Source organism: Gavia stellata, chromosome 1 (genome assembly GCF_030936135.1).
Source record: "Gavia stellata isolate bGavSte3 chromosome 1, bGavSte3.hap2, whole genome shotgun sequence".
Taxonomy (NCBI): Eukaryota; Metazoa; Chordata; class Aves; order Gaviiformes; family Gaviidae; genus Gavia; species Gavia stellata.
The window spans coordinates 65,605,758-65,618,719 of NC_082594.1; the positions used below are offsets into that span (position 1 = coordinate 65,605,758).

Below are 12,962 nucleotides of genomic sequence, written 5' to 3' on the forward strand. Positions count from 1 at the left end.
CATTAAGCAGTGACATTCAATCCACAGCAGCACAGCCAAGCAGCATTTGAGGATCTCTGTGTACATTAGTTATGTCAGACATCAAACCGGGAGGCTCATGTTTAGGTCTGATGCCACCCATATTATTAAATTTAAAGATTATGTCAATACTGTTGTGAGTTACATATCAAATATAAATTGGTTACAAAACATATCTGAATGTTAAACTACCTCAGATTGCCTCAACTGGTGTAATTAGATGGTAAATGTAATTTACATGTTGAGCAGTGGAAAAAATCTTCCCTGTACTAACAAGGATACATTAAACAATGTCTCCAGCCAGTTTCCTTCCCTTAATGTCCTTTGCTTCTTAAGTTATTGTTTAATACACTTCCTAATCCTAAATTAGTGCAGGTAGTACTGATTTAGTACTATTTGGCATTGATGTAGCGATTGCGCATGTTTTTTTCTGACCGACATACGTGATAAGAAGCTTTTCATTTCTGAACTGAACAATTACAGACTTGTTTTGCTGTTGAACTGAATATGCAAATAATTATGAGGAAAATAGGCAATGCTCCCAGGAAAGCCTCTGGTTTCCAAGTCTAGTCCAATTAATAAAGAAGGAAGCTTTCCTACACAGCTTTTATCATGGTCTGTTTCACTGATCAGATAGAGATTTTTAATAGAGATGGGACTGAACACTCTCCAGATTGAAAAGTAACTAGGTGTAGAGTCAATCCATTATATCAGTTGCTGACTAATGTAATACAGGCTTATAAATATCATCACATCAAGTCATCATATGTAACATGCTGAAAATATATGGAGATCTGCAGTTCTTTGAAGGTGCCCTAGAAAATCCAAGGTAAACACTGAAAAATGTATTTTGCTTAATTTAAAAAGAGATTTTATCTTGCCTGTGCAATGTCTTTCCTTTTTGTAGCTGTATCTGATAAGGAGCTGGAATACGCCTTCTGGAAACTCGCTGAAAGATGCAGAAGCAATGACTGCAGAGCTGTCTTTCAAAATACACTTTACATGAATACAGAAACTCTCCATTGGGAGCACAGGAAACATGAACAAAGAAAAAGGAGACAAAAATTTCAGATAATCTTCAGCCCAGGGTTCTTACAATGTTTTATAGTCCAGTTCCTGTGTTTAAAACCAGGAACATCCCATTACTTTGTTGGAAACGCGAGGTTTAACACAAGGCCACTGAGTAATGAAAGCCTGATGCTTTCCTTACAAGGGGCATTTTTATATGGGGTAGTAACTTCAGTGGGATTACACCTGAAATATGCCAGGAGAATATGGCATAGGAAAATAGGGCATATGAGGGCAGACCTTTGTTTGAAAATGATGATGTCACCTAAGCTTGGGAATTCTAGGAAATCCAGCAAGTCAGTGACTCTTTTATTTCTCCTTTCTAATGAGCTGGGGTGTGACTCTGTGTGTGCACCTTGACTTTTATGAAGTTGTAGGTCTCTAGGATTCAAGGCCTCTGGAAGACCTTGTTTGGTAAGCTGCTTGTCAGGTGACTACCAGTTTATCAGAGTGTACTTTGTAGTTTTATTTGGCCAAAATTAAAAGCACTGAAAGTTATAATTGCTGCAAAGAGAACTATAAAAGCCAAGGAAAAATATGCAAGACTGGAGTTCTTAAATACTGGGACCTTAAAAAGAAACAGGCAGAGGGCTGAGCCAAATAACCATCACCATAATCCATCTTTGTTGGGTGGCTGCAGTTTTGATCAGCAAAAAAGAGAGCAGCCAGAGGTACCTGGAGATTCTGCATCAAAGCACAGGATTTCTGCTGCTGCTGTTTGTGTGTGCCCTGTCTGATGGGGCAGGGAGCAGCTTCCCCAGCTGGCCCTCCGCCCTCCTCTTGGTACCCTCTTGCTACCCCGCACCAGTGCAAACCCTTTAATCTAGGGAGGTAAAGCTCCAATAAGCTACGTAAACCTTCAGCAGGGCTTGTGCTGGAAGGGTTTGTTTAGTATTTGGTTTGTTTCAAAAGGAGCACTAGGAGAACATCTTACTGCTGACTGAGAGTGTCAGAAGTAAATCTGAAGTGAACCAGTGATGATACGAAGGCCTATAACCTGAATGGATATAATATAAATATGGGCTGGAAGGGTGCAGATGCTAACTGTAAGGCAGATGGTGACATTTATTGACTGTAACATTTATTGATGGATCATTTGAAGGCTTCTAGCGCCTTGGCACTTCAGTACCTACTGCATAGGAAACAGACATAGTCAACAAATTGTACTATAGGACTAGAAATAAAAGCTCCATCAACTCACGTGGTCTGCTGCAAAAATAGTCTGGAGAGCACTTGAAAGCCTGATCAAGCCGATAGACATTACGCTGAGCCTTGCTGCATGCCAGGCTGGGGCTCTGGCCGAGTGTCAAAGGGAGCAAGTTCCTGAAACCCTCCATCTGATGGGTCACCCTTGCTATTTTTTGGGTGCAGGGGTTGCATCCAAAAAATAGCAAGGGTGACTCAGCAGATGGTAACATTTGTTGTGCCACAGGGAGACAGAGATTTCCCATGTGAATGGGGACTGATCCAGTTCTGTAGTTTTATCAAATGTACCCAGTATGTTGACCACTCGTACAACTGTGACTAAGAATGATGGAATCATAGAATGGTTTGGGTTGGAAGCGACCTTAAAGATCATGTAGTTCCAACCCCCCTGCCATGGGCAGGGACACCTTCCACTAGACCAGGTTGCTCAAAGCCCCATCCAACCTGGCCTTGAACACTTCCAGGGATGGGGCATCCACAACTTCTCTGGGCAACCTGTTCCAGTGCCTCACCACCCTCATCGTGAAGAATTTCTTCCTTACATCTAATCTAAATCTACCCTCTTTCAGCTTAAAGCCATTACCCTTTGTCCTATCACTACCTGCCCTTGTAAAAAGTCTCTCTCCAGCTTTCTTGTAGGCCCCTTTCAGGTACTGGAATCCTCTTGCAAACCTCACCAACTAACCAATCCCATCAAATTGTCTTTTCAGTCCTCTTCCTCTTTACCTGAGCAAAGTGTGGAAATGTTATCATAAATATGTTGATAGAGAGTTGTACATTTTATTGCTCCTGCTCAATGCAGTGACCAAGAGCCTCTAGCATCTCTGTGTTCCCCTCTCCCATCCCGTGTGCTGCCTTTCTATCCTCCCATACTTCAGAAATATCTTGAAAACTGTCTACTGCCAAGGACTTTGGAGTAGAGTGGAGGACAGGCTATTCACACGAGTAGCAGGACGCTATTTGCCTATGGTAATGACTGCATGTTTAAAAACAAAATGGGCATAGAGCTGTGCAAACTTTTATAGGGTTGAAAAATATTAATATAAAAGGACTCTACAAAATACGTGCAAGGGTCACTGTGTGTACCTGCCAACTCAACGGGCCTATATTTCAGAGAAGAGGATTTTCTTCCATTAACCTAGTTTACTAAGTGAATTTTCCATGCGGCAGTGAACGAGTGTCATTAGCATTCACTCTGAGTGAGAGAATGGCTTTGACTGTGGTTCTGCTTAGTTGACTTCTCTCACTAAACCTTATCCATCACGATGAATGCTTGGCCCACTTTGATTCTGGTAGGCATAACGCAAAGTCTGCTGAAGAATGGAGCCTGGGTGAAGTCCAGTCCCTGCTACTGCAGTCAAGTCATATAATCACTTTAACCCACTCATTATATTCCCCTATAAAAATGGTGGGGTTATTTGCCCCACTATTTCTTATTGGCATTGAAGATTTTTATGGCTAGAAGAATGAAGTACCTTTTTCTGATTTCCAGCATAAATTTATTCAGGACCTGTTCATATCAATTTATTCTTGTGTTAGCATTGTCCTTAAGCTTAAATAGTTTCTTGCCTGTCTATCTATCTGTGATATTTACCCACTGATGTATTTATAGACAGCCCTCCTGTCCCCTTTCTCAGGCTTTGTTTCGCCAGGGCAAACAAGCCCAGCTCCCGTAAGATCACTGCCAATCTTCTAATGACTCTGCTTCAGTGTGATTTAATTTTTCTGGAACACGGGTGTCCAAGTCTCTGTGCTATACTCCAAATGCAGTTTTACTAATAACTGTAACACTCTTTCTTACCTTTAGTCTGCCCAAAATTCTTCGTCAGATACATCCTAAAATCCAGTTTGCCCTTTTTATGGATGGCCATGTCAGTCCTCTGTAATCAGAGTTCTTTGCAAAAGTTTTAGAGCTTGCTGTTTAAAAAATGTCACAGATTCATCAACTTCAAGGGAACTGTGACAACTTCTACCAGCTGGGGATCTGCATCTGATTTTTCAGCTTGCAGGACACAGCTTCCTCTGTGGCTGGCCCGAAATGGTGGAGCTCACTGCCAACTCCCCTCCCCCAAGACCTTCCCCAGGGGAACCACTGATTTGCTTCCACCCGGCCTGCAATGTTAGAAAAGCACTTACTCCATCTCATGCTAACAAAATACAGGGCAAAATTTGGCAAATACTATTAATTCAGAATGCATGCGTTAAAAAAAATCTGAAAATCTCAGCTCCTTCTTTTTTTGTTTAAATTCAAAAAGTTTTCAGTCATTTTAGCTATTTTGATTTCTGGTCATTCAATTCTTGTCCTTCATTTCGTTCTCAGTCCTCATTAAGTGTGAAAAAAACTTTCAAAATGGCAAATTAAAATAGATTTCTTTCCATGGAGAGAGCCTGCATGTGACTGCACTGCTGCCCATTGTCCTTCTTCATTTCTTCCTTTTTCAGGTATATCCTTCATCTCCTATCATCTGTGATTTAGACTAAGCCCTTCATGGCAAGGACCATTGTTTTATATTCGTCTCTGCCTAAAGCAGAGATGCTTATTATTGGTTTCTGAAAGTATAAAGAACGTAGCAGATCAATGCCATTATCCCAAACTGCACTTAGAAGACAAAGGCAGCATAGCTGTTGAATTGATGCTCTCAGGAGCACGGAAGTAGAGCTACATTTTGGGCTATCTCAGACTTGCCAGAGGACTCTGCGGATATTTCCATCTAAAGATCATAGCCAGTGTAAAAACTACAAAAGCACCGATGACTGCAGTAAAGCTTATAACACACAGAATTATCTTAGTTGCCTCATCAAATGAAGCAGACATTAACAAAAATTTCAACTGCTAAGACTAAGATTGCTAAGGATCTGGCAGCAGCCTGGACTCTCAGCTCAATCAGAGTATGGTGTCAATAGGCTGCATTGATTTAAAACAAAGACGTGGTGACAGTATTTCTGCTTTTGAATGGACCCTAAAGGCACTTGCCCAGGAAGTAGTAGAGCAAGTGGGCTGGAGACTTGAGAGACATGAAATCATAGTCCAGTGGAAGTAAATGAGGGAGCTGAGCTCTGGGGCATCTCTCCCAGCTAAAAGCCTTAACCATGCTCAGCATCCCTGCTTTCCTCCAGGTGCCTACAGTCCCCTCACTACAAGAAGGACATTGAGGTGCTGGAGCATGTCCAGAGAAGGGCGACGAAGCTGGTGAGGGGTCTGGAGCACAAGTCTTATGAGGAGCGGCTGAGGGAACTGGGGTTGTTCAGTCTGGAGAAGAGGAGGCTGAGGGGAGACCTTACTGCTCTCTACAACTACCTGAAAGGGGGTTGGAGAGAGGTGGGTGTTGGTCTCTTCTCCCAAGTGATGAGTGACAGGACTAGAGGAAATGGCCTCAAGTTGCACCAGGGGAGGTTCAGGCTGGATATTAGGAAAAAGTTCTTTACTGAGAGAGTAGTGAAACATTGGAACAGGCTGCCCAGGGAGGTGGTAGAGTCACCCTCCCTGGAGGTATTCAAGGAGCGTATGGATGTGGCATTGTGGGATGTGGCTTGATGGGCATGGTGCTGTGTGGTGTGGGTGGGTTGTTTTGGTGTGGGTTGTGGTGTGGTTTGTGGTTTGTGGGTGGTTTTGTTTTTTTTGTGGGGGTGTGTGTGGTTTTTTGGTTTGTTGTTGTTGTTGTTGTTGTTGTTGTTTTTATGGTTGGACTTTATGATCTTACAGGTCTTTTCCAACCTTGGTGATTCTGTGATTCTGTGAAAGAAAGAGGTTTAGAAGCACCTTTTCCCTTGCTTTTTTCTTTTTGGGCCTGGCCTGGACTTTTCTGCATTCAGCACACGGCATACTATGAACCCTGTCTGAGAGGCCCAAGTCTGCCTGGCCGCCCATCGTGCTGCCCTGCAACCCCGAGCGTCATGCTGCTGCTATGGCCCTTTGTCGAACACCTGCTCTGAGAGTCCCATATTTGTGTTTCTGCATCAGCACTTTAGCTGCCCTCTGTATGGTACTTATTTATTTATGCTTGATTGACAGCTTCTCAGGACCAGAAATTTTGCATCTGTCTATTAAAATACTTTGCAACTTGGGAGATAACAAAATAATTGGTTGTCTGTTGTGTTTTTTTCTCCATTGTCACCTGTGCCAGTACCACGCAGCTCATGGATCTGCCTTCCTGAGTTCACCAACACCATCTTTGGCATATAGATTTTAACTGACACCTTCAGCTGTCAGGTAGTTAATCAACAGCAAAGAGAGCTGGTGATACTGAACTTGTGATAGCTGGTTTCAGTAACTGCAAAAGACTAGCTCCCCTGCAAGTCTCAAGATACTTTTGAAAGGTAGGTTTAACTAGACATGGAAATATATCTCTGAGTTTAATACAGAAGCGTTGCTTTGCTGGGGTGAGGTTTTTCCTCAGAGGGATGTAAACCTCCCTAGGCTAAAACTACAGAGATAATTACATACAGGACAGGAATCCCAGCACACTAATTGATCCAGTATGACCCCTATATAGCTAATTACAGACTGTCAAGGCAATTTCTGTTCAAGCCGGACCGATATTTAATTAGTCTTCTGCCCATTGAAATCCTGACCTTGGTTTGGCACCAGGAAAGCAGAGCATCTCATTGCTGCTCCGGGGGCAGGCACATGAGGTATTAACAGCTGAAAATGAAAAATGGCAAATGAGAGTCCAAAATGAAGCAGCAGCTTTCTCTGCCTGCTATTTCCTTCCTCTCCTGCTCTCCCTCCCCTAAAACCTGTTGCTCAGGCTAAAAGACTAAATAAAACCCGCAGAAGTACAATTGCCTTTTGGTGACTTCCAGTCATAGCACAGAACAGAGGAGATATGTCTACTGGTAGCTTTTTGGTCAAATTGAAAACTGGCAATTTATTCCTGATGCTTTGTCTTTCAACCACTTTCTAATTCGTGGCAGAAATTTACCTTCTACCTCATGCCTACCTGGTTTCCTTAGTAACTTCTTGTAAGAATATGACAAAAGCTTGGGAAAGGCCAAATAAACTGTCAACTGCTTAATCTTTGTTTACGGAAAATGATCCTCTGTTGAATCTACTAGATCTCTGCCAAAGCTGGATGACGTATTTCATAGAATATTTCTTTCTCTCTTGTTCAAAAAAGGGTCCAGATATTATGAAACCAAAAAAAGTATCAACATATAAAAATCTCTTTGCTTGTGTAAAGAGATTTAAGACCTGGAAGTTACCTGAACCTATGTGCATGCTCCATATCTATCCTATGTTTATGAGAGTCAGTACCAAAACTACTTTTTCAGCTTTGCATATATTTAAAATGTTTTGCAGAAGAAGGTGGTTAAAATCATGCCTCTCGATGCCTGGGGCACGCAGGAGGAAAGGATAAAAGAAGGGAGCAGTGCAGAGAGTTCGGGTGGTCTGCAGTAAATACCTTGTAGGGGAAAGCCTGACAAGGAAGGAAGCCAGGAAGAGATTGGCATGCACCTTAATCCTTCGGGCACTTCCACTTTTTTCTTCTAAAGATTTGGAAATGGTTCCCCCCGCCGCTGTGGCAAGCTTCTTTCAAAGGTCTCCAGGTAGGCCATCCACACGGCCTTCCGAAAGCAAAAAATAGCCATGTTTGTGTTCTTCATAGCTAACCAGCTATCGGGTAGGAAGCTGTTGCTCAAAACATATATGGAAAGGGCAAAAGGAATGACAAAGTTTCAAATGGTTAATGCTAACAAATTTTGGAAGAGGTATCACACCTCAGGTGTCAGAGTTTAAGAAAATCTGCTTCTATTACGGATTAGAAGGAGATTGAACGTTGCAGTTAGATTATCCCATCCCAAATCCAAAGGCACCTCTGTCTTTCTGAGAAGCGCGTGGGCTGGCCTGTGGTTCGGGAGGGGACTCTGGCCCAGGAGAAGAACCCGCCAGAGACGCTGCTCTGGGGCTGTGGTGGTGGCGGCCATGGCAAGCCAGGCTGGAAGCAGAACCGGAGAGATGAGTTCTGGGTTGGCAACGACACTTCTAACACTGCCTTTAGGGTGGCTTTGTCCCTCGAGGGGGTTGGGTGGGGTGCGAGGGGAAGGGGGGAGAGCGCGGGCCGCGGTGGCATCACCTCTCCAGCATGTGTGCTGCATCAGGGAGGCTGATGGCGACAGAGAGGCCCTGGGGAGCCCACGCCAGGTCTTCGCAAAATCACACTGATTGCACGTAGGGTCCTGGCCAAGCCAAGCCTTGCAGGGTGCTGGCCAAGCCAAGCCTTGAGGAATGGGTTTTGCCAGAACAGAAAGCACAGGAAGGCTTTCACCGCTCTGTTTCAGGCTCGCCCTCCCGGTCCTTCCGAGTATTTATGTTGGCTTCCCAACAGTGCCGTCAGCTGTAGGGGTGGGAGCTGGCGGGAGGAGGGCCGGGAGGCACATGGCGAGCTGCAGGCGTGATGGCGGGGACGGAGCGCACCGGGGCGAGCCAGTGATCCGGCCGCTGGGCCGAGGCTCCCTAACGGGCTTCCTCGCACACGGGAACGGTGAGCAGACCCCAAAATCCCGTAAACGGGATCAGTCGGGCCAGGAGCCCGCTGCCCGTGCTCCCAGAGGGAGATGGTATCCCATCGGTCGCCCTCAGCCTAGCTCTGAAGGCCCGTGGGGGCTTCTTCCCAGCGCGAGAGCGCTGGCCGAGGAGGAAATGAGGGGCCGGGGGACCCGGCAACTCTTCCTGCCCCTAGCAGGCCACCGCCGCCGGTGACCGGCTGCTCCGTCCCCGCCGCGCTGCCTCCCGCCGCCGCCGCCCCGCGCCCCGCTGCGCGCCCGCGGAGGCGCCGTCCGCCCGCTAGGGGGCAGCCGCCGCCCGCCCCTGCGGGTGCGGATGCCGGTGCGGGCCGGGGCGGTGCGGTGGGGTGCGGAGCGGTGCGCGGCTCTCCGCGGGCGCGCTGCCCCCGCGCGGCGGGGCCGCCTGCTGCCGCTGCCAGTGATGTCATGGGGCGGCGGCGGCGGCGGCGGCGGCGGCGGCGGGGGGGGCGGGGAGGAGGCGGCACTGCAGCCGCATGTGTCTGTAGCGGCGGCGGCGGCGGGGCCGGGGCCGGGGCCGGGGCCGGGGCGTCGTCATCTGCATTCACATGGGGGCGGCGCCGGCCTCCGCCTGAAGCCCCCGCCCGGGGAGACACAAAACCCACGCGAGGCGCGGCGTGCCGCGACCCCCGCCCCGCCGCCGCCATGAATTCGGCGGAGCAGACCGTTACGTGGCTGATCGCCCTGGGCGTGCTGGAGTCGCCCAAAAAGACCATCTCCGACCCCGAGGGCTTCCTCCAGTCCTCCCTGAAGGACGGGGTGGTGCTCTGCCGCCTGCTCGACCGCCTGCTCCCGGGCACCATAGACAAAGTAAGTGCCCGCCGCCCCCCGCCGCCCTTTGTGCGGCCGGGCCCGCCGCCCCGGACCCGGCCTCGCCCGCCGCCGGGCCCCCCGCGTCGCCTCCGCCCGCGCGGGAGGGAGGGGGGTCCCCCCGGGCCGGGGGGGGTGAAGGGCGCGGTGGGGCGGGGGGGTCAGCCCCGCTCGGGCGTGCGCCCGGGGGGGCCGGGGCGAGAGCGGGGAGCGGCAGCGGGCAGCCTGGCTGGAGAGGGCTTCCCCCTTTAGGGCCGCGATTTTGCCGGAGTGTTTTACAGAAAAAAGGGAAAAATAACGCCCCACTCTCCGCACCGAAGTCCTGGACGTGCATGGGAGAAGCGGTTTTTGTTCCGGGGGGGGGTTATGGACCTTTCCTGGCATGCCCCAAGCCGGCCGCAAACTTGTCTACGCAACTGCTGGAATAGTCGGTGCCTCACCTCACTTGGGAGGTGATTCAGCTCATCCCTTCCAGCCTCTGAAGGACATCTTAATGTCTGAGCCTTGGTTTCCTTGAAGGCTGTTTTAGCGTAATTTGGGTCTTTTACTGCTTGGTAGCCTGTGGAAAAAAAATCTCACCCTTTTTGGGCTGAAAAAATGAATTACAGCTCTATTCTGCGTTGCGTTTGGAGAAAATGTACTCTGTCAGGTAACTTTTACGTACTATGTGTGCGTACGCAGTTCCCGTCGTAGCTCAGCTAGAGGGGAGGGTTTTGGTTTTTGATACTGTGCCTCAAGACTTGGGATGATGCCGTTGTCTCACCTGGCGCTCAGCAGCGTAGCACACGTAGCGACCCGCGCGTTGGCAAAACTTTCCTTATGAGCCAATACAAGGTGGCGAAGAGAAGATCGATGAAGGTCATCTGCTATGCTGATGGGGAATCTCCTTGCTGGAAAATAACACCATATTTTTAACCTTTTGCAGTTGGCAGACCACTCCATGCATCGGTGCCTGCTGACAGTGGGCTTTTGTTACCTTTTGTGGCTCTTTTTCAAGTAGTCCGCTGACCCACAAAGTTGAACACCAGTGCTTTGAGCTCGGTAGGGCGCTGGACTGGGCTATTTCCCTTCAGTTCTTCAGTTCGCCACCAACTGGGGTTGTTGCTGTTTTGTGTTGTACTGTAGCGCGGAGGTCCTGGCCCTGGCCTGCAGTCCTGCTCAACTAGATGTCGTAGGTCATTCCTAAATTCGCAAGCAAATTAGGAGGCAGCGAGGGGCTACAGAAACCCTGCAGGATCCTGTGGTGCTATCGATGGGCGATCGAAGTGATGAGAGCGGGGGCAGCGTGTCGGCGGCGGTGTAAGTGTGGGTGACTCGGGGTCCACCATGGTGACCGGCGGAGCTAGCTGGGACAGCCGCAGCCACTGTCACCACCACCAGCTTTCTGCGCCACCGTTTTCCCAGAAGTGGCTGTTTGGGCAACAGAGCTGGAGAAGACGCGTGTCCACCCCTGAGGCATTGTGGCTTTACGGCCATGGTGCGTGAGGTGCAAACTGAGGTCCAGTATGATGGGCTCTAAACTGCAGCTCCGGAGCAGGTAAATGTCCTGCTCTGCCACCCGGGGTGATGTGTGTGACATGGGGCTGAGGGCAAGGACCTCCTCAGCGTGGGGATCCCCTGCCTGGCTGCCCACCTACTTGGGCAGGCTCTGCCCATGCCTCCTTGCCCCCAGGCTCTCTTGCCTGGTGGCACCAAGCCTGAGGAGGGTCTTGGCAGCCCATCCCACTGTGCTGCTTCAGGCACCCTCTCTGAGCACCTCTCCAAAATCTTAGGCTTTGGGTCCTGAGCTTCGGGGCAGAAAAGGTCTTTCCCCTTGCGCAGATGTCAAGCCTAGTAAAATGGGGTACTGAACTCAATTTGGGAAACGGGCTCTACTGAGCGGTGAAATAAAAAAAAAAAGCACGACAGAAATAAGTGTTAGAACAGCGTTTCCAACTTAACATGCTTTTCTGCGTATGGTATAACTAGGAGCAGCTTGGTTAGTGTGGATGAGAGGCTCTTTTCACATCAGAGGAGTGAATACCTCTGGTGTTTGGGCAGGGGGTCCCTTCACAACACCTCCACCCAGAGGAGGGTTTGCAGAGGGGCACAGCTCCCCAGAGCCTACCCCGCCACCAGGCTGGCCTGCGAGGAGCTGTCAGGGGGGCCTGTCGTGGACCTCGTGGTGCGGAGGCGCGGGGTTTGGAGCGGGTGGTGCGTGAGCTGGGACGGCAGCCAGGGCGGGAGGAAAGCTGGCGCTTCGCAGCCCCCCGCCTCCCCGAGCTCGCCCTGCGTCGAGCAGGGCGCTGGGACGGGCAGCTGCCGGAGGTTCCTGCCGACCTAGTGTGTCTCCTCCAGCTTCGGCTTAGTTAAAGTCTGGGGAGAAATAACCCTTTTTTAATTACTGATTTTTTTTGGTTTTAGGCGCTCTTTACTTTTGTGAGGGGCACTGTACTTATTTTTGTGGGTCTTTCACATTGCACTTTCCAATTCATAGATGTGTCTGAGAGACTCACGAATGCATTTTCCCGTCCAACTTTGTGTATACTCTTTTTCTATAGACTTAGAGCATATACCACACACTTCTTTCATGCTCTCCGCTACCATTATAAGTCTAAGCTATTTCCATAACACCTTCTTTTTTTGTTTTTTTTGCTAATAAAACCATACAAAATTTACATCCTTCCCTGTATTCTGTTACTTTTTTGCTACTACTGTTAATTTACATCGTGTGTTTTTATACTGAGTGCATTTTAAATATGAGCCATTTTATTGCTATTTTTATTCCTATTTTATTCCTGTTTTGTCCTGAAAGCCTCCAATTCAAACTGGACAATTTTGAAGTCTAAAAAATACAAGGCTTGTCCCACAGATATAGACTGTTGAAATTCTTAAAATCATTTGAGATCACAACTTTCTGTAAATATCTGACATCAGCAGACACTTTGAAGACTCACAGAGCTCATTTTTCTGCAAATACAAAGTAGTAACTAAAACCAAAGAGAACATAAAAAAAATGAAAATTATAAATAAGAAGGAATCTTTATCAGGTTTTTTTTTTTTAAGATGTTGTCTAGAAAAGGCTATAAATGCATTTCTTTCTTTCAGAAACTCTTTTGAAAGAGGATTCAATATGTGCAGGAATGTAATAATACATTTTTTGGCATTTTGTGCTTTTTAAAGCCTCTGGGTACCCTGAGAGTAATTAGTAGTAGATTTTTAATAAATAAAGGTTGTGTGACCATAAAAGGAATCAAGCATTTGAAGGTCAAAGAACAGATTTTTCTTCAGTCGATAAAACAAATTAGTGGGTTTCAAGGCTGGTTAGTACAGTCTTCCTTTAGATTGCTGTGCATTTG

At 47.9% G+C, this 12,962-nt stretch overlaps 1 protein-coding gene across 4 annotated transcripts in view; it reads left to right on the forward strand.

Annotated features, from left to right (window-relative positions):
• The first annotated feature begins 9,459 nt into the window (after positions 1-9,459).
• ARHGEF7 (Rho guanine nucleotide exchange factor 7) overlaps positions 9,460-12,962 on the forward strand; it is a 128,787-nt gene continuing 125,284 nt past the window's right edge. For all 4 annotated transcript variants that reach the window (XM_059821235.1, XM_059821907.1, XM_059823235.1 and 1 more), the window contains exon 1: positions 9,460-9,624. In XM_059821235.1, coding sequence (XP_059677218.1) covers positions 9,460-9,624 — 165 coding nt within the window. The remainder of the gene's footprint in view (positions 9,625-12,962) is intronic.